Below are 26429 nucleotides of genomic sequence, written 5' to 3'. Positions count from 1 at the left end.
TTGATTAATATTATTATTTATTTACCCAATTACAGGATTTTATTTTGTTTTAAAACCATTTATTAGTATCTGGTATTCTTCGTTAATTTGACAGGCATGTAAAATAACAAATAAATCTCTCCTAGGGGGGTCATGTTGTAAAAGGTCAGTCAGGTTCAGATCCCCGAACCTGGAGTGGCGGAGACAAGCGCAGCGAGGCGTCCAGTGTGGGACAAGAAAGAAGACCAGATGAGTCAGAGTTATGTAAAATAGAAAAATAATCTGACTAAGTTTTATTGAGTTTAAAAAATACAAGTAAAGTCATTTTTATAACAAAAGTGTTGGCTATTAAAGCATTTGAGCAAAGAACAATCATCAAATCAGAGTCAAAGCTGTACTAGAATGTTTTGTTAGGATGGCTCTAAAAAGCATGACCATCTCAGTCTTTCATTTGCAGCAGCAGCTGCTGGGGTCAGGAATGAATGCAAATGTTCAAAGAGTGCATTTTATCTGCGCCCTGCGAGCAAGAAGGCTGATTTACATCCAAACATTCAGGAAGAGATGGACTCATCTGTGCAAAGACTGCCACCTTTCTGAGAGGACAGGAAGAAGCTGCATCAACATCAATTAAAAGGACTATCAGTGAGATAAACTAGACAAACAGGATTACAGCTTTCTAATGTTCAAAAGACTTGTTCATGTTATAGTTTTAATACAGAAAGAATCTAAGGACAACAAAGAGACTTTAAGAATTTGAAAAAGGTTGGAAAAATACCACGAATAAAAGTGCAAAAGGGGGTAGACACAAACAGAGTGAGAGAAAACAAAGCAGTGAAGAGTGTGAGCTGTCAGGGGAGCTGCATGCTGCTGCACTGCTGGTTGTTAGTCAGAGATCTGCTCTGCTACAGCTCTGTCGTCACACCGGGATCATGCTCAGCTTTGCTTCACAAATGAATCCACCAGACAGACACCATCAGATTGAATCATGAACACGTGCAGCGGTTTTAAACTGCTTATCGTTCCTTCTGTCCATCTGTTTACTGGTCGTTTTTAGTACATCTTTATGTTGCCAATTATCAACTGAAAATCAAACATTTTGAATGGTTTCATCTAGAACTGCTCATGGGTCAAAGAAGAGAAGCCCAGACCTCCATCTCCACCAAAACCTCCTCCAGGAAGAACCCGTCCAGGCCAGCAGGGAGACATAGCCCGTGCAGCTGGGTCTTCCCCGGGGGCCTGCTCCTTGTGGGACATGCCCGGAATACCTCCCCAAGGGGGCATCAGGAGGCATCCAAATAAGATGCCCAGGCCACCATAACTGGCCTCTGTTTCCGTTGGTTCTATTCTGAGCTCCTCCTCCTGGCTAAGACCCCCTCCCCTCATCTCCTAAGGCCGTGTCTCACAGCCACTACGTACATTTTGCGCATATTGCACAGACGAAAATTGGTCATACGTGAATATACGTGGAAAAAGTGAGAAAAGTTGTGGTCTTTACGTGAAATTTTCGCAGGTGTATCACAAATGAACCATGTTAAAACCACGGAATAACAACAAAAAAAACACTCAAAGAACACGTAAACCAATACAGAACATGGACCGTGCATAACTATTGCACTTTTTTATGCAATTCATTGGTGATCATGTAATTTGTACGTAAGATGTGCGGCATATACATATTATAAAAGTTATACATCAGTAGGACATGAGCATGAAAAGTGTTAGACGTACATAGAATGGTTGTGGAAATCCACCAATTTGTGTATGCATCTTGCAAAAATCACACACAATTCCATAAGATTTACGTAATAATTGCGTATGAACTAAACTGCATAATTTTCAACCAACCAAAAATTTTGTACAGCTCGAAACCAAATTCATGTAAAGATCTGTCAGCCGAAACCCTCGACGGACGTCTACGGACATCAACGAATGACATACACAAGAAATACTTTCATGCATATATCACGCATGCATAGACCAAAATTTCATACATGGAAAACGCGCAAAATATATGTGATAGTTGTGTGACATGGCCCTAAGGGAGCGCCCAACCACTTGAGGAGAACTTCTATTTATCTAGGATCTGCTCCTTTTGGTCACGACCCAAAACTCATTCCCATGGGTAAGGTTCGTAACATAGACTGCAACACAGACCCTTGGTGGTTCTCCCTGCAATTAAAGGTCTGCATAAAGACACATGTATTATTAAGGGACTATTACAACAGTAAAAGAGGGATGGAAGAATGAATGAGTAAATGAGATAGAAACATATGCGTGAATATGTACCTATGATCTGGATGATCTGTGCCAGCAGGACTCCATCAGTGACGTCCTGGCTCAGGTCCTTGATGAGGCGCGGGCAGCCAGACTTTGCCAGGTAGTGGTTGGCCCAATCTGTGTATATCTGCAACAGGACAACAGATTTGTGAGAAAAAGAGGCAGAGAGGACAACTGGTGTGTCAAACACTGAAATATTCAGATTATTGCTCTTTAGTGAAGACACAGCAGCACAAAATGAGCAAGCATAGACAAAAAGAAGTTCCTATGAATTGTTGTGAGCTAATGATGAAGGGGGGATACTGCCCTTATGGTAAAGACTGTTTTAGAAATATCCCATGATCGGTCAGCCTTCTGGACAAGAAATGTAACCATCCTGCTAAGTCGTGCTGTTCTAAGCTGCATTTATAGACCAAGCTTTCAGTACTGCACAAACAGTACAAGAGAACCATTCAACAAAGCAGACATAGACACTGATTGGAAACCTGAAACTGACTTTAAATTCAATAAACAAAACAATAAAATCACAAACAAGGCAGGTTTTTGATACACCTGCGGGGCTCCTAATCCGTCTTAGTACGAAGCATTTATAAACATGCAGCAGCAACCCTGGATGACTCAGCAATAAAAAAATATAGAGAAAAAAATCCATCTCAGAACACCTCCTCGACTTCAAAATTTAATCTTGTTTGGAAACAAAATAGATTATGACTAAACTCCCACTGTCAGTTCTTGATTTTAAGGCCAGTCAGGAAGAACCAAATGATGCATTTCATTAATGGTGGCTGGATATGAGATCAGTTTCAAACTGACTGCTATGTTTGGAAGTGAAATACATTTTTTAAATAACCTTTGGCATGAAATAGTTGTGTTAATTTTTTTAAATGACAAAAGTGGGATGATGTTTGTTTAAATCCCCTGTTTTTATGTTATTTTACCCTAAATGCATGTATTTTTAAGGATGTGAGATACATACTGGATGTTGACCAGTGGGTAGACTCTCCATAACTACAACTTGACATTGTCCCACCCAACCCTCCATTAACATATATTGACTGTGTTAACTGAAGTCAATACCTGATCCACCTCTCATTTTATTTTGGAGACTTTTGCTCCAACCTGTTTGGTATTTTGGTCCATGATGGATTATTTTACAAGTACAGTAGTCTTATAATGCAACAACGTTAGGATTTGGTCACAAATACAACCGCCTCCGCGCCATTGGAAGTCATCGGCAGAATCTTCAATATTTCATGCCTAATTTTTTGAAAACCTTTGAAACCCTCCCATCAGTCAATTATGGTGCTGTTCCTCTCCTGCCACCCGCCTGTCACTGGACTGCCACTGCGCGACCTCCAAATGTGCCCGGTGGCCACTGACTGATGTCAAAAAATCTTCCTGTCACTGCTCAATTTTATCCTTTTCTTTAAACCTCTGCAGCCGCCATGTGGTGTGTAAAAATGAGACTGCCGCCTCCTGATTACAAATGTCACATCGCGGCAATCTGCCCATTTCTTTGAAAAACTAGCATGGCCCAATTACCCAAGTGAAAATGTTGCAGTCTTGTTTCAAAAGTTTGTTTAAAATACGTGGTTAGATTTTTTTTTGTCAACCTGATTTGGGGTGACTTGCTAGTTAAAGGTTTTGCAGCTGTGGTTTTTTGACAAAGACAAAATGTCCTTAATTCTACAATGAGCTCACTGAGTGAGTTCCAACTGTTGACGGGGAACCAAATATCTCTGTTGTCACAGAATGTGATGAAGCCTGAAGTGAAACAGGCTCATTGAGTTTACGTCTTCCTCCTTGACGCTCGGTATATGGTTTGGGGCAAAACAAGTTACGGTTCAAAAAAAGTTAAATTGCAATTTTGAAATTCTCCCCATCAGAAGTCTAAATGTGTCTCGTGTTGGCCCTTCAGATGGTTGAGCCCTCAAAGGCTGTCCTCTTGAAAGTCTCATCCATAGCCTCCTGTCCCTATTCAACTTTCCAGACCTGAAAGAGAGCTGGATTTTTCACCAAAGGGTTTTTAAATTAACCAGAAAGTGGGAGCTGTTTCTCCCCTCCATGCTGGTCATTACAGATGTCCACTGACAGGCAGAAAGGAAGCAGCTCCTCAAACATGGCTAAATCAGAGTTTCTAAAAAAGGAAGAAAAAAAACCTGTCAGCCGCTCATAAAGACACCTGACTGCTTCTGCGTCTTTGTTGTTCTAGATTAAACAGTCATGGCTGGGCAGCTTTGTGAATGTCAAGGATTCCTTCAGAAACAGAGAGTGGGAGTTAAGACCATAAAGGAGAACACATTTTGTTTCCTGTAAGTCCTCAAATAAAAAACATGAGGTTTTTTTTGCTATAAAAGTGGCCATTTAAGACGATGGAGACCAAACTCTCCCACCTGCTGCAAGCTTTTCTGTCATTTTCATTGTTTTCAGGGAGAAGAGGTCACCCAGCGAGGACAGGACCACCATGTTTGACTCAATCCATGCAGACTAGTCACCGAAATCATTAGCAGTGTTGATGTTTGTTCAGTTTGGTCTGCTGATGGAAGTTGGTTTGCGGTTGACATTTCCAGAGGAATTCCCACATAAAACCGAAGCGTGAAAATCTCATGGTGAAATCATCCTTTTTTTCCCCTCATAAACTTCATGTACACAGCCTCCCCTCTGTTCCTGAAAGTGGAATGCTCGTGTCATTTAGAGTTACTGGCAAGTTTCAATCATAAGTGGGTTCCCTTAATGAGTTAAAAGTGGTGAGACTTAAATGAAAGCTTGAACAGAGATGAAAAAAAGGCTATCACCTCAACCCCATGAGCACCAAACTGTAGTTTTTCTCTAAAAACTTCAAAACTGAAACTCTGTCTGTTTGTTTGACTTTTTTTAAATAAGAATTATAAGCAGTGCTGTTTAGCTGCTGCATGTTACGATGGACTCAGTAAGATTAAGAGGAGAAGGGACTTCAGGAAGTAGCTGTAGAAAGGAAGTATGTTTGCTTTAGGAGGTTAAATGTAGTAGAATGGAGTGACGGAATAGTGGCACAGAATAAGCATGATTTTGAATAGCCAATGGCAGCAGACTTCATCCATGCCGTCTGTGAAGGCCTTTGCCTTATTATTTTGCAATTCTTTCAAAAGCGATTAAAAAAAAAAAAACCACGAAGATTGAACCCGATTCGTCCATTGTTTTTACACTCTGTAACCCAGACATGAAGATGTGATTACAGATGCTTTTAAAATGTATAAATCTGATCTCTAAAGATCCTCTGTGTCTCCCGTACATTGTAATGTGACAAACACAGAGAGAGATTTGCATACATCTGCTGTAAATCAAACTATTGTTCACATCTGCATTTTTGAATGACTTATCACGTGGGTTGGTTTGTGTTTATTCACATAAACGGTTTAACGGAAACTGTGTAATTACACATTTTGTAAAGTGAAACTTTTTCCACAAAATCTGGGCTAGCCTGAAAAGAAATTACCCACAAACAAACTTCCGGTTCATATGAAAAAAAGTCTGCTTTTCATGAAATTCTTCATTTTAAATACTTCTTCATTCAAACAAATCAAATTTTTCGAGGGAACGATATAATTCTTTTTTTTTTTTTTTTTTTAATTTTTAATTTTTTGGCTGCTGTTAGTTCCTGCTTCTTGAAATTGAACAAACACTCACACACACACACACACAAATTGTTTAAATAACTTTAAAAACCCTGGAGAAAATGATTGCTATTTTTTTCAGAAAAACTGCCAACAGAGGAAGACTTTTTGGCTTATTTCTAAGGGGCCTGTTTTGGAAAAGTGGGAAGATCACTGATGTGATCAGGGAGGAAACGATTGGGGGTATAGACTGTGATTTGTGATGGTAGCAAAGATACAAAGCTGGGAAAATGAGGAGAGAAGTGAAAGAAAGTGACAGCGAAGAAATGTACAAGAAGGAGGATGACTTGGACTTGAGACTCAAGAACTTTAGATTTGAGGTGAGATAGAAATGTGAGTCTTGTGACTAAATTTTATTTAATTTAATTCTGTTTTTTATTTTGACCTTGAAAACCAAAATTTCAAGGGGTTAATGAATAAAAGATTTGATCCCAAAAGCACCACAATGAAATATGTTACAGATTTTAAACTATTGAGACTTGACACTTAATGTGGACCCCTGACTTGGGATTTACCCAAAGACCTGAAATTGCTTTTGAACTTCTGACCAGATTTAAGACTTGACCTGCATTTACAAAATTTGACTTGTGGGCATTTCTGCTGTAATGTCTGTCCGTTGTTAGTCTGACGTTTGATAGTTTTGGTATGACACAGGTACAAAGTGAAGAAGAAGCAAAAGAAAATCACTTTAAAACGTATAGAAGATCCGTTGAAATGAGTCGAAGCAGAGTGGGAGAGAGGAATTGCGAGAGAAAAGCCTCAGGCCTGATCTGCAATAGAAGGAAAGCTGCCAGAGGGAAAGAAAAGGCAGGCTGTGTGGACTGGAGACAGTGGCTCTGATTGAATCCTGGAGGGACACCTGCAGGAGGTGGACTTGGAGACGCTTATTGAACATGTCTATTAGAAATGACAGAGACAGGCAGAAGGGCTGATTGAGCTCAAAAAGGTACCAGACATAGGAGGAGGAACAACACAGGAGAGTTTAATGGACTTACAGAAAGAAGACATGAAGAGGATCATGGTGACAGAAGGAAACAGACAGACAGATGATTCTGGGGCAACACCTACAGCTAAAAGCTGAAAACAAAGATGCAACTTTTGTTCCACTTTCAGAGGCAGGTGATGCTTTAAGAGAGAGCATTAGTTTCCTTATCTGTATCAGGGAGTCATCTTGTTTTCAACACAAGTTTGGGTGTGGGATTTAGCTCAGCATTCATGTCCTGAACATCCAGATGAGTTTAGTTGAAAGTTTACAGTCAAGAAGTTAAAAAGACATTTTCTGCTTTTTCATTCAGCAAATAAAGAAAGAGTCATGACAAAAGCACTTCAATGTCTCTTCAAATCCATCCATCCATTTTCTGAACCTGCTTAAGTGAAGGTGGGGTAGACCCTGGACAGATCTCCACACCTTTGCAGGGCCTTCTCCAAATCCATTTAACTATAAAATATTGATGTTCTACAATTAATTCAGAAAGTCATAGATCTTTTCTCAGCTTTTCTCTGAGCATTTTCACTTTTCCATCAGCAGAGCAGCTAAAAGGAAACCAAACAATGAATCTCAGACAAAAACTGCCTAAGTATTTTTACTTTCTTACGCGACTTATTTTGCAGGCTTGAGATGTGACCTTAAAGCTGGAGAACCTGGTGCCTCCTGTCCCCTCCACTTCCTGATACACCAAACATCAAAGACAGCCCTACCCCTGAGCTTGCCTCCTGACTCGCTGATCTGCTCCCTCCATGACTCTGCGCTCAGACTCTCCTACACGCATGAACCTATCCTGTCTGCATCCCAGTCACTCCGGAGGCAGAGGCTGGCACTGCGACTGTGGCTGAGCAACGTAAACAAAAATCCACAAAAACACCACCTTCAGCTCGGCACACTGACAGCACACACACTCCTTCTGCCAAGACGGAGCCCACTCCCACCCCAGTCCCCCTCCTCTGGGTACCTCCTTCTCCTTTCTCCCAGCAGCATCAGTCAGCAGACTCCTTTCTCTCTGCTGCTGTTTTCTTCCCTGATGCACTGAGGTTCCCTGTCCTGTTCAGCTGCAGCTCCTCTGTAGCTCCGCGGATCCTGACAAACCACCGGCTCTCGCCTCGAGCAAGAAAACTGCCTCCAACAGTCCTGACCACAATGCAGTAACTACAGCTGCGCAGGTCCAGCTGGCAGACAGCTGCAATGGCACGGGTCAGCCTCTGGAGGGAGCCAGCTGAACGGCACATGAGCCTTGAGGAATTGCTGATTCCTCATCTCCTCATCTGTTCATATGCCTCTGCTGTGTGTCTGTGAATGCACAGGCTCTTTAATTAGGGCATCAGTCCAACACATTTGATCAGATTAAGATCCTAATGAAACTTAAAGACTTTGAGCATAAAAAGCGTCTCTTGGAGCACATTCAGCTGCGTGAAGGAGGCCAGCCTAGAGAGTCGGGTCTTCTGTGGTTGCTCAAAAGCCTCAATTTGCCTGAGAAGCCGCTCCCGCATGACTACTAAACGTGATTAAACACAACATGAGCGCATTAAGTGAATGAGCGATGAGCCAATGCAATCGATGAGACTGGGATGGGATGGAGCTTCTCTGCTGATTCTCTGCTGTAGATCCATCTCTGTTGTACTGCAAACTGAGGGCGATGAAAGGTCCAGTGTGACTGCCAGGAAGGTTTATGGAGAACCAAAAACAAACCAAGATCTACTTAGCAGAAAATCTTTGAAAAGCAAATAAAGAGAATTGAGCAGTTTTAAAGTCTGACAGTAAAAGAGTTTGCAGATCCATGCAGGTTTGAGCCTGAATTTACTCAAAGTGTGAGCATTTTCTACATTTACAAGTACAGTTCTCAAGAAATTGGAGAGATTCAATTTTTCTGCCCAGTGGGCACGCACACACGCACTATTCAACCTCACACTCTCCCAGTAAGAGTAGTTATGTCCAATCTTAACATTGTTAGCTGTAGTGTGCGTGGACTTCGCTCCTGGATAAAGAGGCTGAAAGTGTTAAACAACCTGAATGGTCTAAAAGCAGATATAGTTTTACTGCAGGAGACCCACTTATCTAAATCAGCTAATCATCGTCTGTGCTGCTCACAATTTCCATTCATGTATTCTGCTAGTTACAACTCCAAACAAAGGGGAGTTGCTGTCTTAATTAATAAATATATCAAATTGACTTATAAGGATACAGTTACTGACCCAGAAGATACATTTGTAATTATTAATATATCAGTTCAGAATAATGACTTTTGCATAGCTAGTGTCTGTGGCCCAAATGTTGACAACTCTTCCTTCTTTCATAGATTCTTCACTTCACTCTCAGTTCACTCTGACTCCACAATTCTTAGGAAGGGACGTGAATCTGATTCTGGATCCTGAACTTAACAGACTTAGCACAGCGCACATGGCAGTCTGCAAGTATTCTAAGGCAGTACATGAATGATCTGGGTCTCTGCAACGCCTGGCGCTCATGTCAACCAAACACTAAAGGGTTCACCTTCTTCTCTCCAGTTCACCACTCACATTCTCGTTTAGACTATTTATTAGTCAGTAAATCCCTTTTAAAAGATTTTAAAAGTTCCAGCATTCATCCAATTATTATCAGTGATCATGTACCAGTTTCTATAAATCCTCAGGTATAACCTGGAGGTTTAATGCACTCTTGTTAAAAGACCAAGAATTTATTCAATTCTTTAAAAGAGTGAGCAACCTTCTTAGAATTCAACAATACTCCTGATATCTCACCATTTCTTCTTTGGGAAACAGCAAAAGCAGTGATGAGAGGGAAAATCCTCTCTTACTCAACTCATAAAAAAACACAAAGGGAAAGCAGATTTATTAGAACTCCCTCATGGGCAAGGTAGCCACTTCAGTCTCTCTGGTCTCCCATTGCTAACTCCATGACTGAGGGGGTGAAGTGCCTGGGCAACGCTGCTCCTTGTCTGCCGTGGTTGGGGGCGGGGATCGAGGCCTTCTGGCTGGCCTTGGTGTGAGGATGACTGGGCACTCTCCCTCCTTCTTTTTACCTTCCATTATCCACCTCAGAAGAAAATAAACACTCACTCGAGCACAGGTGCTATCTCACATTTGCACAAATAACTTGCGTAACTGAATGAAATGTTTCACATGTGTTTGTCTGAATGAATGCGTGTGTGAACGAATCTCTCCCCTACCCCCCCAACATCTCTCTGTCTTTTTCACTCCTTTCTTTTCCATTCGGTCCAACAAAAAACTGTCACACATACAACTAATATGAATAAACTGTTCTATAATTTACTAAATGAGTTTATTCAAATATACATCTGCTGTGTCAGAAGATTCATAATCCCATGTTGTAAAAGTAAAATATGTCCAACACAAGATGCCATCAGCTCTCATCTGTTTGCTCAGCTGTTGGACAGGACAAGTTAAAAAAAAAAAAGTTGCTGATTTGGAGCGGCAGAGTTTTTTGGAAGAGAAGATGGGAAGAGGTTCTTCAGTGAAAGAGAAACTGACTGAGGAAAACAAGCAGAACTCTGCTAGAGGAGGAAGTAACTTCTGAGTTCCATGCGGGAGCTGAATCCGAGTTAATCCAGAAAGGATCAAACTCAATTATCCTAAGAATTTGAGAGGTAATCCGTCAGGTTTAACAGAGCACCCAGCTGCTGCACTGAACCACCTGGAGGCAATTTTCACTGTCCAAAAAACATTCAGCATCTTTTTTTGCTCTCCGTCTTGTCACGTCCTGTGATCTGACAGGGAAGCCCCCCCCCTGAATCCAAAACTAATATTTACGGGCAGTCGTCCAACATGGCTTTCTTCCAATCCCGCAGTGTGAGGAGATTGTGCCCGGGTGCCATCCACAAACACCCAGGCGGAGAGCTTTATTGTTTCATGGCACTGGATCAAAAATAATAACTTAATTTATAAGGAAACTTTCTCCATAACAGTTTCTGAATCAAACAGGATGACCTTTGCTGTTGTGCCAAATGTCAATCAATTCAAGCCAGGTTGGATTTGGGCTAAAGACGGTGGCGGGCGGTGTCTGATAGAGCACTGAATCACGAGGGCAAAGACAAAGCAACGAGACTGTGATTGCAAATGATCGCGTTACACATGTACTAGAATCAAACTATGTTCACACCACTGTCACAGGGGGAACTTTCAAGTGGCCACTTCCAAATGAAAAGTCTACGGAAACATCTGAAACGCATGAAAACTGCAGTGTTCACGTTTAACTACAAGTTTCTACGACACTTTACGAGCTATACAAAAAAAAACGTTGAATTTTGGTTTAACAATGAAAGTTATACGAGGTCAAACTTTAACCAATCAGAGACTTGGTAGTGACATATGGATGGGTTCCGTTCTAATTTACTAAAGTGCCAAATGTTTGAAAATTTCAGTTTGTGCCCAGTCAGAATTCTATGACACCAAGTCTTTCACATATCGGAAAAGCCTGCAAAGATTTGCACTGCTTGCACACTTCAAACCATGCCATACTTACATGTGCCAGTAAACAGTAGAAGAGAAAGAAGAAAAACAACAGGAAGAAGCCCCTCCTTGCTCATCCAGTTTGAACACCACGGGCTTTAAGTGCGCTAAAAATGCAGGTTCTTGAACGTGCAAGACTTGCCTGGTGTGTCCATAACTTTTGAGTGACCATAATCTCGCAACACTGAGATTAATCAGCCCCTGTGTGCTCAGACACTCCTGATCTTTGAACATGGTTCTTTGAGCATCTGTTGTTTTTATGCAACAAACTGCCAATAGAAAGCCTGAGCAGGAAAGGGTGAACTGCTCATCTAGAGGACACCATCTGTGCCATATATGTCAGTGATGTGCTGCCCCGCAGAAATGAGACAGTTAGACAGTTAGACCCTGTTTGGGAGTTATCAAATATTCCTTTGACAAAAACCCAAAAAACTGTTGGTTGCAGCCATACAACATGAGTTAATATTCCACTTGTTGGCATATTTGTTTGCTTATTGAAAGATGTCCAAAGCAATATTTCATAGAATGAGGTCATTCAGTCCATCTCAGTGCAGCGTTCTGCTCAGTTCTTGAGTTGCAGAAAGTTAACTTGAGCCAAACACGGACAAATGTTCTTGACCTGATTTTTGCATCAAGTGCAGCTTCCACAGGTTTCTGTGTAAAAGCATGCAGATCGAAGGAATCAAATGGCAAATGTGTGGTGCAGAGGATGCTGATTTGTTATAATCTGAGTGAACAGCATGACTCAAGTGTATGGTGTTACCATGGTGATCGCGGCAGCACTGTCACCAGACACGGTGACAGTGGTGCTGGTGAAGACACACACTAATCAGACTGACGAAGCAGTTATGACCCCCTCACTTCCAGCCATCAGCTCAAGCTGCAAGTGATGGGGGGGGGGGGGGGGGGCTTTTACACATTTGTTAATTGGCTGTTTAGGTGTTAGCTGACATGATGGGGCCAGGCTAAGATCAATGCACACCTCACTGTGGAGGAAACAGACTTAATGAAAGGCTGGACTTGTGTGACAGCAGACTCAAAGTAAGGAGCTCCTAATAAGCATCAGTTGCTTTCATCCTGTCTATTTCCAGAGGCCACACCGCAACTACCAGAATTTCTCACTCCCTCTACTGCGGAGTAAACAAATAAATGAAGTGAAACTCGGGACCCGATGTGCTGCTTGAAGAAAGTTTTCTATTAAAAGAAATCTACAGTTGCATTAAAACACGATGACAACCAGCTGGCCCGATCCCATCAGGCTGTTTCCACTGGACGGGTTGGATTCCAGCAGATTCCAGCAAAACAGGCAGGAAATAATGCACGTCTGCCTGACTCACTGCTCTGCAGATTAGTCACAGTTCCTCATAGCGCCTGACTGGAATACGGTTCATTAACTCAAGATGACTCAGCAGCCGACGTTGACTGAAGAGGCCACTGAAGAGGCTCCCAGTGTGGCCGGATTATGAATCAGTGCACCCCCATACACTGTTGCTTTAGTAGCTGGACAAGTTCTGCTTTTGTTTTCAGTAAATCAAACTAATGAAACCACTTAGATGATGGTGAAATGTTTCAATGACAGTAGACTTTAAGCTAAGATGCCATGATTAAACTTTAAGACAGTCAAGCAGAAGTCAACAAATAGCATTGAACTGAAACCTTTTAGGTGTTGGGCTTTTAAACAAGCATAAAGCTCATGACCATGCTTTACAATGTTTTTCTGTTGGTTTAATTTTAAGACAGTTGTTTGTTAATTGGAAAATAAATTACTGTAGATTTGGAGGTAAATGGATCTTTGACTGGACATACACTCATCCAGCCTGGAAATCAGACGTGTTTCTATTAAAAAGCCTGTCAGAAGATGAGCTTCTGACAGGCTGCTGCACTGCTGACCAACACGTACAATCATCTGCTGCTCAGCTGATTGTTTGGACCACTGTTGGCTCTGTCACAATGTGGAAAACTCACCTGCATGTAAGGGTGTTGTTCATATGTTCAGCAATAGGTAAAAAACAAATAGTAGTACTGATATGTTCTATTAAGGATTTTCCTTCCAAGAACAAATCTTACACTCTTCAGAAATACTGTGAAAACTCAGTGGATGTCGTATTCACAGTGTTTGTTTCACTTCACAGCTTTTCCAGATAGGGATCAACACAAATCATTTAGTGTTTTCCACATAATGGTCTCTATGATCAGTGTGTCTGTTTTATTGGGACAATGTCCAAAATTCTCTAAAAGAATAACCTTGTCAATGTGGGATCAACTTCAACATTTTAGCTGATTTTACAGTGGCCCAGAAGGGTCGTCACAACACTTTAGATTTCACAACACCACACAAAATAACACACTACAATTCATCACAACACAATAACTCACAACAAAATAACTCCCAATACTTTAACTCACAACACAATAACTCACAACACAACTCACAACACAACACAATAACTCAAAATTCAAAAACTTCCAACACAACACAATAACTCACAACACAACAAGTCGCAACACATTAACTCACAACAGAAGTACCGGTACATCTGCGAAGGAAGTGCTTTTATTCTGAAATTTCCACTGGGCGTAAACATTGGTAATCACGTCTATATAGGGTTCATAAGTTCATAAGGTTCATGAATATGCTGATGACTCTTCATGACCAGCTCATAATAATGTAGACATTTATTCATTTTTGAGAGATTATTGATTTTTAGAGAATGGTCTAAATGCTCTGAAGGCCAAATTTCAGAATAAAAGCACTTCCTTTGCAGATATACCGGTACCTCCGTTGTGAGTTAAAAGTGTTGCGACTTTTTGTGTTGTGTTGTGAGTTATTGTGTTGTTTTGTGAGTTATTGTGTTGTGAGTTATTGTGTTGTGTTGTGACGAATTGTAGTATGTTATTTTGTGTTGTGAATCCTAAAGTGTTGTGTTGTGACCCTTCTGGGCCACCGTATGATTTAGTTAGTAAGTCACTCCAAGTTCATCATTCCAACAGCCATGAAGACTCGATGTTAGTGAACGGACAAGCTGCACCACCTGACCATAGCGCCTTCAGGTTAGTAGTAGACAGTCAGATGTTGCTGGTGAACTTGGTGAATCTTAAAGTGTTATCAGCAAACGTGCATCAAGATCCAGAACTACAGTCAGAGTTTGTCACAAAGCCAGGAGTGGAGCACTGCCAGTGACACCTCACAACCATGACCAGAACCTACGGCCTCTCACCTCAGACATAGTTTAGCAAACGCCATACAGCTGCAGGCCCGTTTGCCAGATGTAAAGGGGTAATAGGTTTTCCAGACAAACCACTCACAACCGACTCCACTGCTTTGACTTGAAAAACAGACAACCATTGCCAGTGACTCCACTGACACCAAGACACCGCCGTGAATGTTTGCAGTACGATATCATATGACAGTGTAGCAACAGCCTACCGTCCTGTTCACTGATGATTGTCGGGTCACCTCGCACAGAAATGATGGTCGTCAGCGTTGCTGGAAAATGTGAGGTGAGCGATACACCGAGGTCAACGTGGTCCCCAGGGTTCTCCTTGGTGGACGAGGTGCAACAGTCTGGGTAGGCATCACCAGTCACAGCAAAACCCATTTGGTTATTGCAAACGGTCCAGTCACTGCAGGTTCTAACCTCATTATAGAACCATCATCATCTGTTTAATTTAGTTTAACAATCAGCTATTGTATTTTAGAACTGATTTAATGTTTTGTACAAGTGAAGCCCATTGAGACAACTGTATTGTAATATTGGGCCTTATAAATAAAACTGAATTGAATTGAATCATCACGCCCCAATTCCAACAGAACACCCCCAACTTTCTGTTCATGGGTAGTAATGCTTCACCTCATGGTGCGAGAATTGTCACAGCTGGACTTCAGGAAGTGGGTGTGGCCTCACATGGTATGACCAGCAATGACTTCTGACCTGAACCTCTTGGAGCACGTCTAGGACCAATTAAGGCTGAGACTAGATGATCGGACTCCCAAGTGAATCGGCAGTGCATGTAGCACTTGTGGAAGAGTGGAACTCCTCAGAACAACATCATGATGTTAGTGAAGAGCAGGAGAAGTCCCTGTCAAGCTGCCATTGGTGGAAATGGTGGAAAACCCTGCTGTTGACGCGGTCAATGTTTGTTATAAGAGGCAATCTTTAGAACTGTCTTTTTGTCGGTGTAATAAATATGAAAGTAATGAAAACTGTTTTTTTTCCTCATTCATCATTAGTAATTTCAAAGGAAACTTTCTTATACTTTTTAAAAATTCTGACCAATAACAATATCCCTTACTTATTGTGAGTATTGTATGTTGAGTGAATGCTGTTATGAATAAAACAAGCCATTTTTTCATCCAAGAAATAAGAAACAGAAATGAAAACTCAAGAAATACAAGAAATTCCGGTAAGAAATGATCACTTCAAAACTAAGTGCTGGTGCTGTTACTATAATATAATGACCAAAATGTAATTTACTTTAGTTTATTCACAAAAACACCAATATTAGTTGTTACAAGATGACTACTCGATGACTACATTTTGATGAAAAGCTTCAAACTTGAATTCATTGATGTTTCTTAAAGTCGGTTAATGCAATATGCCTGATCCAGCCCTCCTTCCACAGCAGAGGGCTCCAGCTCACCGAGGAATCCACTTGCAGAGCAGTTGCGGGAAAGCAGTCAAGGGTCAAACGCCTCGGCTTAATGAGTCACTCATGGATTGAATGGCTGTCCGAGAAGGAGAGCCAGCGCTGCCGGCCACCTCAGAAGCTTTGTGGCTTTGGCACTTTGGTTAGTAATGAGGCATATTTCCCGTTGTTCTCTGCAGCCAGAAACTATAAACCATATTACCCCTGTGCCAAACCTAAAGTCACAGACCTGCGGGTTCTGACGCAATGCATGAAATGCTCATTTACAAGGTGTTAAATGCATTTCCACAGCAGGCAGGGCACAGGTGCTGCACCATCCACAAGGCTTCTGCAGGGATTTCTTCTCTGAAGAACAGCCAAGACATCTCAATCATTTCAAAGTAAAAATTTAAACATACAAAAATGTTCAAGAATGTTGATGGAAGTTTCTCAAGGCAATACAAATTATTGGGTCTTTAAAAAAGAAAAGACCCAATCAATTGTATTGATTGAACGTTCAGGAGACAGCAGACGATAATGTGTTATCGACTTCTCTGCTCAACTCGACCACCTTGACAGACATCAGTCGAAGTCCACTTTGACTCCAGACACGCACGGATATTTTACCTATAATGTTGCTAGTTGATTTGAGTTAATACTTTAATGCCATTATTTTTGAGAAAAAGAACAATGAAGATTGACCTTTGATGACTTTGAGAAAAATAATTTTCCACCCCTTTGTAAAAAATTGTTTTGTTTTTTTTTACTTCTGAGTGTGAAAACCAACATTTTTATGGTGCAAAAAGGAACCACAGCCTCATTTCCACTGAGCAGTCCAGTCTGGTCCGGTACGGTCCAGTTTAGAATGGTCTAGGCCATTCAGCTAAGCGTTTTCACTGAAATTTGCACTGTCACAGTGCATGCTGGGTGAAGCAAACAACAAAAACAATGGTGGTCATGCAGCTCTTTTATTCCCGCTTGCCTTTTGGTTGTTAGAGAAAAGATTGTGGGCAGCGAAGAAGAATATAGCTGCTTGGAGCTTTCTTTTGTCATAATGGCCTTCAGCCAATCAATGGATTTTAACAGGAGCTTCACCCTAAGCTGACCAATTTATAGAAATAGAAATAGAAATATAGAAAATTCTTTATTGTCATTGTACATGTACAGCGAAATTACAGTGCATTTTTTTCCGGTGGAATAAAAAAAAAAGCAAAAAAGTCAGAAAAGTCAAAATAAAAATAAAAAAATAAAACTGCGAAATGAACCAATATAAGATAAAATATAAAAAATATACAAAAATATAAAAGGGAGGTTACACCTTCTCCAGCTATTATAATGGAAACGGTCGACTGGACCGGACTGTACAGTGGAAATGATGCTTAATTGTCAGAAAATTGGAGAAGTGAAAAAAACCCTTTGTTCTTTTCAGGGTTTTGTTTATTCGCGTTGCTCTGGATTTTGTATCAAAAAACTTTGTGTTTCAGTGTTTTTGTCTTAGCAATTGAGCTAAAGGTCTCTTCCTGTAGAGGTGTCAGCTGTAGAGGTGTCCCTCTACAGCTGAAATCCTGTGCATGCTCAGGACAAAGGCTGTTGTCTAAAGAGAAGATTGAATGCAACATGCAATCTCATGAATTTGTGATAAAACTGGTCTGAACTGGTTTTGGTTGACTAGTTGTCTTAGAGTATGTCCTGGAACGACCAGAATGCAACACAGAAATAGCCAGCATTATTTCAAGAGGCTAAAAAAAAAAAACAAAAAAAAAACGGGATTTAGGTAAAGTGTTATCTTTTTCATGAACCATCATAATCGGGGGTGTCTTAAGGAGCTGCACAAATATTCAAGAATCAATATCCAAGCCAAATATACATATTGATGATGCCCTTTAATTGACACCTAGGGAACATTTAGGATAAACAATTAACCTATGAAGTATGTTTTCGGACAGTGGGAGGAAGCCAGAGTTCCCACGCACACACGGGGAAAACATGCAAACTCCACACAGAAAGGTCCCCCACTGGTGTTCTGTTTCAGATCACCCAGGCGGGACTTGAACCAGGGGCCTTTTTTGCTCCGAGGCAAGAGTGCTAAGAGAACTTCTAATGTAGGAAACATCAGAGGCAGGTCCAAACCTAAAACTCATTAGTCGACTTTCAGCTGTAATCTCTCCATTAATCCACTTTAAGTGTTTAAATACCCCCCACCCCAACCCCAGAGGCAAATCTGAATCTACTGTTCACAAACGGAATACTCATACATCTTTTTAAACAATGGCAGAATGATCAGATAAGAAGCTGCTAACAATAATGATTCCCACAGAGAAGCAGGGCTGCTGCGGGTCGTGGTGATTTTCTTTCCTTATTCCTGCTGAACGTCTTACAGATCATCGCCCTCCTCCCCGCACACCATTCACCTTAGTTAATGACAAATTAGACCGTACTATCTCCGTTCTTCAACTGACGGATCTTTTCTGGAGCTTTTGGAGGTTTCGTGTTTACTCATCTGAACAAACAGCTGATGCGGTGACTCCGCCTCTTTACAGCTGAATCAATCTCTTATAAAAGAACAACACTTCAGTGATGCTGGTATGAAAATGCAGGTCACTTATACTTCAACAGGTATCCAGTCACCATTGACTGCAATGAAAAAACAGTCTAACAGACACAACCATGATGACCTTCAGAAACTCATTTTTCCCCTCTGTGTTAAACATTCAGGATCAATGATAACTCAACTCAGTTCAACTTTCTTAAAGCAATCAGCAGCTGGGTGTCCAACATCTGACAGATGTGTTTGTTTGCTTAATTTAGGTAAGGTGGAGGAGAGGGGAGGAGGTTCAGTTATGTAATAGCTGTCCATCATGTTACAACCACTGAACTGAGAAATCAGTTTAAAAAGCGCCTTGACAAAAGTTTTGTCAAAAATAATTTTGAAAAGTACTATATTTTCTGTAGGGTACATTCGATAATGCCCACCGTCAATGAATGGTCTGTTTTCGTAAATAAGGTGCATCGAACTACAGGGTACATTAAATAGCCTATATCATGCAAAATCAACTTTTCTGTGGTATGAAGTGTTATTTTGCTTCATTCATTCTGAGCATTCATTCATTCATCTTCTGAACCATTTTATCCCTTTCGAAGTCACAGGGCTGCTGGAGCCTATCCTGCCCACTTGTGGGCGAAGGCTGGGAACACCCTGGTCGCCAGCCTGTCCCCCAGCAGGGACTTGAACCAGGGGCCTTTTTGCTGTGAGGCAAGAGTGTGACTGTCGTCTGATGACACCACGGTAAATTCTGACCTTCTTTCTGCAAAATCTTATCTGTCACATTTTCCTGGTAGATGAGGTGATATCTCTGATATAGAAAACTACAAACATGGAGGAAATATGAGATATCAGAGAAAAATGAGGTAATGTCTCTAATATCTTATATTTATTTGTAGTTTTCTAACAATCCGTGGATCTGTCCTCCGCAGACTTCCAGGGAGCATCTAGAGTTGATAGTCACACTGAGGGAAATGTAGATGCCCAGTTTGACTGTTTGCAACAGCAGGCCAGACGTTTACAGTAAAATAGGTAGTAATGTTTGAAACATCTGGAGCCATGAGTCCATGAGCGAGTCCTGAATCACAGGTGACGGCTGCTTAGTCACTGAGAAGAACTGGCCGTGGTCTCATTTCACTCACAGTCACAGCTGCCTTCCTACTGCAGAAACAGATGGTCTGCAATGCTTCCTGACCTGCTGGTGACTGACAGCACCTTCATGTGAGCAGAGTGTTTAAGCTATGATGACACGTTTCAACTGAGATGAATCAAGCCCTTCCTAATGACGGAGTGTTTGTTTTTTAGGATGAGGCTTTTTTTCATCAGACGTAAAAACATTTGGAATCGTTTTGAAGACTTCTCTCTTTACTCAGCTGCTAAAACTGAGGTCAGAGCTGAAGCAGTCAGGATTTCCCTTTTCTCAATAGATACGAGTAGAGTGGGGAGAAGCTAAGACAGGCGAGTGGAAACTGGACACATTTCCACAAGGCCACTCTCCGGATTTCCTCCATGGTTTCGTTGACAGATTTTCATCCATTCTTAGCTGAGGCAGAAAGAAGGGTCCCCCTGTGTCTCCTGTCACACAAAGAAACAGACCCCCACTCTTCCAGTCATCTCGCACAGCTACAAAAACAAAGTCCAGACAAAGGAAAGAGTGTGAAAAGGAGGAGGTGAAAACAGCATGTGATTAAAAATGTAGGCTCCATAACCGCTGAAACACAGCAAAGATTGTGGGATTTCCTTGCACAAACATTTAAATCCTCCTCCTGATAAAGTTATATGTAAAGTCACGTGAAAAGATCTGCAGGAATCTGGGTTTAGGAGTTGCGAAAAGGTTCAGGTTGGGATGTGGAAAACATCTGCAGGAGTCGGAACAAACACCTGCCGTAAGGACACATGGTGGAGGGAGAGGAGCAAATGAAACACCAGGAAATGTACTTTTGGGAGCAAAAGAAACAGAAATTTTTGTTTTCGTCAGCACTGAGGTAATGAAGAGCTTTTTGCAAGACACTGCTGCACAGTGGTGGAAATCTAAAAGAATGCTGCCTGGTTGCAGAATGGGGGGCTCACTCCTGACCCATTATCCTTCACCTTGTCTACCTTTTTAGTTCAAGGACTTAAGTTAGCCCAGAATGTAAAATTAAAGTTAGCTTCCAAATGTTAAAGTCTCATTCCAATCATCTTTTGATTAATTTACAAAGCGTTGCCGGTGGTTTTTAATGATGATTATGTCATTTTTAACCTTCTTATTGTTTTCTAGGACAAAGTTTCTGCAGAGCAGCGGGAGTTCATCAGGCATTTTGACCCGGGAATCATAAAAGCATTTAACCACCAGAAAAAAGTTCAAAGGCCACACAAAAACTCTCTCTAATTCACACACACATACACACACACATCTAAGGGAAGAGGTCATACTAGACATACCTGTACTATACCCTTCCACAAGTACTATTGTAGTCATGTACAAAAACGTTCATACTCTATACACAAAAAATACCCAACTCATACACATTTACTGTTAAACTTTAGACACATGCAATCAAACTCATGACTGGTTACAAAGAAATTCCAGATTGTTTGCTACTTTTTTCCTTAAGGAAATTCACAAGTCTTTACTTCACATTTATATAATAGCAACTGCAAACTTTTACTGTGTAAAAGAAAACTCTTGTGACAGTTAGTTTGTTAAAAATAGTGTCATAAAGTTCACTGGAGATCGTCTTCTTGTACTGTGTTACAAAGACATATGACAAAAAATGAATTAAACTGGGTGAAATTGAGTCATTTATCATTTGCAATAGATTATTTTTTAAATAAAGCTAAACTGCTTTATTTGTGGCTTTGGGTAGGTAAAGAGGAGCAAACAGAAGGTTGAAATCAAACAGGGTAAAAAAACTGCAAGACTTGATACAGAGAGATGAGTTGCTCAATCCAGGGACAGAAAGGGGGGGCTGGAGACGGCAGCAGCTTCTTCAGCAAAGATCAACTTATGCTTGAAAAGAGTTGACTGCATGTCCTCACTGCTGCCGCCCCTTTTACTTGGGGGGGCGATTAACTCTGCTCTTTATTCTGAGGGATATGACACGGGGCCCCCGCTGCCCTGCAGGCCAGAGATGTGGTCACATTTCAGCAGACCCAAAGGCTGACACAATTATTAATGAGCTCCCCGTAATGGGTTCAGAGCCACAGCAGCTTTGGTTCTCCAGCAGGGTCAAAGGCACTAATGCTCAAGAGCACGTCGGCAGCTGCATAGACAGCTCTGAAGTTTGTGGGAAAAGTCAGCAAGGAGAACTGAGAGGAGTGAGAGCGATGGAGTCTGAGAGCGTTTTCCCAGTCTGTTTGCACTGCATCCAAACCTGGGGTGCCTATGACAGCTCAAATAAAAAACCTGGATGTTACTCCACTCATTCTGGGCTCCGTGGAATCCAAAAATACCCATGAAAGGATGCACAGAGGAGCTGAGGAACTCCACAGATCAATGAGACCTTCTGTCTCAGTCTGTCTGAAGGCCTGCAGATGCATCAGCAACACATCATCTGCTTTTATTAATGGATGTTAGTGAGAGTCAACACGGCTGCAGAAGAGGATGCAGACTCTTGACAACTCTGCAGAGGAGGAATGAATGATGTAAAAATCTAATGAGAAGTCTTGAAAGTGTTTGACGTGGACTCATGGTTTGAACGGAAATGCTGATTCAGCTAAATCCAGCTTGACCGGGTTTGACAAAGAACTGATCAGATGGACCGCACTTCAGCTTCTGCACCCCTGTTCTGTCACACAGCCGCTGCATACATTTTGCACATTTTCCATTGTTTGAAATTTTGGTCTTTTGTGATACATGTGTGATATACACAAGTGCTTCTTGCCTACGTCATTTGTTGATCTGCGCAGATGTCCGTCAGGGGTTTAGGCTAATAGGTCTTACATGAATTTTGTCTTGAGCTGTTCAGAAATTTTGGACACTTAAGAATTACGTGTATTTTACGTAGTTTATGCGTAAATATTAAGTAAATAGGAGCCAGTTTAGCTCGTGCTGGTTTGCGGTGCCTTCCATCCGTCAAACCAGGGTTCGAATTCGGGCTGCTCCCTGTTCCCTTCTCTACCTCTGTACCGGTCCCAAGCCCGGTTGCTTTGAGAGGGTTGTGTCAGGAAGGGCATCCGGTGTAAAACATTGCCCAATTTACCATACGACTTGTTCGCTGTGGCGACCCCTGATGGGAAAAGCTGAAAGTGAAAGAAGATGCGTAAATATTACGTAAATCTCATGCAATTGTGCGTAATTTTAGCAAGTTGCATACCCAAATTTATGTCTTGGCGTGACTGTTTCACGTATGTCTAACGGACTTTTCATGCATGTATCACCGATGTATAACTTTTATATTGCATATACCGCGATTTAACATATCATGATAAATTTACACAATTGATAAAAAAAATCACTACTGAATTGCAAATAAAAAGTGCAATGATCATGAATTGTTCACGTTTTAAATTGATTTATGTGTTCTTTGCGTAGTTCATTTGTGATATTTCTGTGAAAAGTTTGCGTAAAGACAAGAACTTTTTTCATTTTTTCCAAATATATTCATGCATGACCAGTTTTCATCCGTGCAATATGAGCAAAATGTACATTGTAGCTGTGTGACACGGCCCTCGTATCCAATCAAATGGAAAGAAAAGAGTAGCTGGAATTTGATCTTTTGTTTTTCCACTTCATCTAGAAAGGAAAAGGAAAAGAGAAACTGAATAAACACACAGGATTCTGCATTTGCTTTCAGAAGATCCATCTAACAAAAATCTCACATTTTATCCTAATTTAAAAAGTAAAAATGCAGCAATCCTCAGCAGAAGCTTCAGCTGAAACATTTTTCTAACAGAAATACATGTTTTTATTGCATCACAAACAGAAAGACTCAATGAAATCTACCCAGAAACCATAAGGGCGTGCAGGTGAAGTTCTCCTTCAACAGTTTCTCATTAAAGCGGGTAACATAAACATTTACAGAATGATACAGAAGAGATTTCCTTTAACACGTTCAAATTTCTGTGAGCTAATTTTGAGTCCCGACACCAAGTTTTCCTCCTTCATTCCAGCAGAGATTAACATTTTTCACAAACATTTTTGGTTTACGAGCAGCTTAGATTGGAAAAAGCTGAGGATTTGAGGGTCTGACGGCAGCAGTTGGGTGCAGAGGAAGAAAAGATCTGATAGGAAGAGAAGAACGCAAAGGAGAGCTGAAATTTGCAAAGACACCACTGATGGAGCCAGATGAGACCATGCTGAAAAAAGAAACTTGGCTTCAGAGGGGAGTCTGTGTCTTTAAATAGTTATCAGTCAAAGATTAGGAAATATGACAATAACTTGTTCATTTTACCAAAAATTATTTTCTAATTTTAATCTTGAACAATGTTTTCTTTTCTCAGTTTTTCTTCAAAATGTTAAAGCACCATCACAATTCAGACTTCATACTCAGCAGTTTTTGCAATTCCACCACATCTCCAGACTTATCCTCGATCGTTGGCATCTTTTTTTTGCCTTTTCAATTTCTGACAGTTACACTTTCCTGAGTCTCTCTCCTCCAAAAGCCTTTTTTCATTTTCTCCTCTGACTCCCTTCTTCAAGCTGTGACTGTGGTTCTTCAAGCTGTGACTGTGACTGTGACCTAAGCTGCAGAGGGCAGGAGGAGGAACAGCCTGCTCTATGAGCCGGATGACTGTGATGAGAGAATCAGGTGTTTTGTCTGGAAGACATAACCAATAAGCAAATGTGGATTCTGGCAGGATTTTTCCACTTCTTCTTTTTCCCTGAGACCCATAACTTGAACATCAGCTCCCCACCTGCTCTCACTGATTTTAGGTCTTAAATGCATTATTAATGCACAAAGACAAACAAATTTAATCATTATGTAAAATAATAAAAAGATATTTTACTGACTTTGAAGGTCACAGCAGAAACAAAACCTTCTGTCTTTCCTGGATGAATGCAGATGCACAGTTCCACTGAAGCATCTTCAGTAACATAATCCAAACTTCTAAAATAAAACGTTTTCCTAATCTGTCATAGTTTGAAAGGCCGAGCAGAAACATGGGACCTGACCCCCTGAGTCCGTCAGGCGAGGTGACCAGCTGTGGCGACGAGGGATGACAGCGACAGGTTCAGTCCTCTGAGGTTTTTAAACAGGACGAGGCGTTTCTCATTTCGCAATTTTGCATCACAGAAGCAGTAAACATGTAACAAATCATGTCGCCAGATCGCTACATGTGATTGAAGCATCCTAAAAGTGCAGTTTTCTACACTGTAAGCGTCAGTTTCACTGAAGCAGGTTTTCTGCTGCAAAGCTGCAGCTTTTTTAGGCGAACAAAGGAGCCCAACAGGTCTGTGGAACCTCTTCATCAGTGTTGGTGTTGCTGTGTAGAGGAGCAGCATTCTGAGCTCCTACCGTCTCTGAGGTTTTTGTGTGCCTGTTCCTGACCAACACTGTTGGACAGTTGGTGCAGTTTAATGATTCTGAAGAAAGTTTTATTTTGGAAAACTACTGGATTGTCTCCGCCACATGCGACTCATTCGTGATGCATGTTAAGTTGCTCGGTCAGGCATGTCAAAAATCCATCCGCTACTTTCTTAAAGCGGCTGCGCCAACTAGTTACTAAAATGTAACCTCCAAGCCAACAAGTTAACACAAACAGATGTATTTTTGTCAAAAAAAGATCCAGAAGAATAGCTTTTGATTTCAAAATAAAAGCTGCATTAAATAGACAATAACAGGAGCCTTTGCTCCAAACATGGATTTATTATGACAGTTGTTCCCACAAACCATAATTTAATGCAGAATATTAAGCAACTGTCTGTCGAATGTTACTGGATGCTGCCAATAAAGTTGTTCACACTTGATGTTTAGAAAAAAAAACAGTTTTATGATTGTTTTTTTTATTTTCTAATTTATCCGTAGAACCCTTAAAGTCGGACGAGGCTAAAGTTGGCATCTGATTTTTTGTCTTCTACTTTGACAGTTATGGGTTAAAGGAAAGTCTAGATCACATTTATATGAAATCTAGAGTACAAATAGTTTAAAGCAGCTGCAGATATTTTACAGAGGATAAACTTTACCCTCAAAAGTTAAGGGAAACTGCGGGGGCTAAAAAAATAATAAATCAGACACCCACTTCAGCCCTATTACAGGCCGGTCCATGAAAATATTGTCTGAAATCAAACCGGTCTGTGGCCTGAAAAAAGATTAAAGACCACTGGCCTAAAGTTTGGAAGAACACAGAGAAACAGGAACATTTAAAAAAATGCAGCACAATGGAATCTGGGGGTCATGGGGAGAGAATCACATAGATGTGCAAAGGTTTTTATTTTGAAAAACAGGTTTGATGTTATAAAGTGACGGTTTAAGATTACAAGTTGATTTATTATCCCTTGTTGGGATTAATAAAGTTTTTTTTCATTCATTCATTCATTAGGTAGAAAGACTAGCATCTCCGTAGGAATTTTTTTTTCTTGCAGTCAACACTTATGCTCAAATATTCCCAACATTTTGAAATGGGACAAAAAATCTGTAGTCGGTTGAGTGGAGACCCAAACCATGGAAAAATCCACTTTAATGAAGCCAAGCGTTTATCTTTTCTAAAACGAAAAAAGTGGGCAAACCCCTAATTATCCCTGACACCTAGAATGTTCTACATAAGGTGGGGGTAACGCTGACATGGCGCCCCGTCCAAATGAGATCCACAGTGAGTCATTTTCACCGGTAAAGCTGCCCTCCTGGGGAGGGCTTTGTAAACGATACGCCCCTCAACAGACGGAGGCTTCTGAATGTGCTCCCCTGAAACCTAAGACCCCTGGCCACTCTGTCTCTTTGTGGTGTGTGTCAGTAAACCCCCCCACAACC

General features: G+C 41.1%; 1 protein-coding gene across 10 annotated transcripts in view; it reads right to left on the bottom strand.

The window, feature by feature from the left end:
* Positions 1 to 26429, bottom strand: part of nav3 (neuron navigator 3) — a 236108-nt gene that overhangs the window by 167216 nt on the left and 42463 nt on the right. For all 10 annotated transcript variants that reach the window (XM_023952465.1, XM_023952466.1, XM_023952467.1 and 7 more), the window contains exon 2: positions 2266 to 2383. In XM_023952465.1, coding sequence (XP_023808233.1) covers positions 2266 to 2383 — 118 coding nt within the window. The remainder of the gene's footprint in view (positions 1 to 2265; positions 2384 to 26429) is intronic.

Source organism: Oryzias latipes, chromosome 23, assembly GCF_002234675.1.
Source record: "Oryzias latipes chromosome 23, ASM223467v1".
In the NCBI taxonomy this organism is placed as follows: Eukaryota; Metazoa; Chordata; class Actinopteri; order Beloniformes; family Adrianichthyidae; genus Oryzias; species Oryzias latipes.
This window is presented reverse-complemented; position numbering and strand designations above follow the sequence as displayed.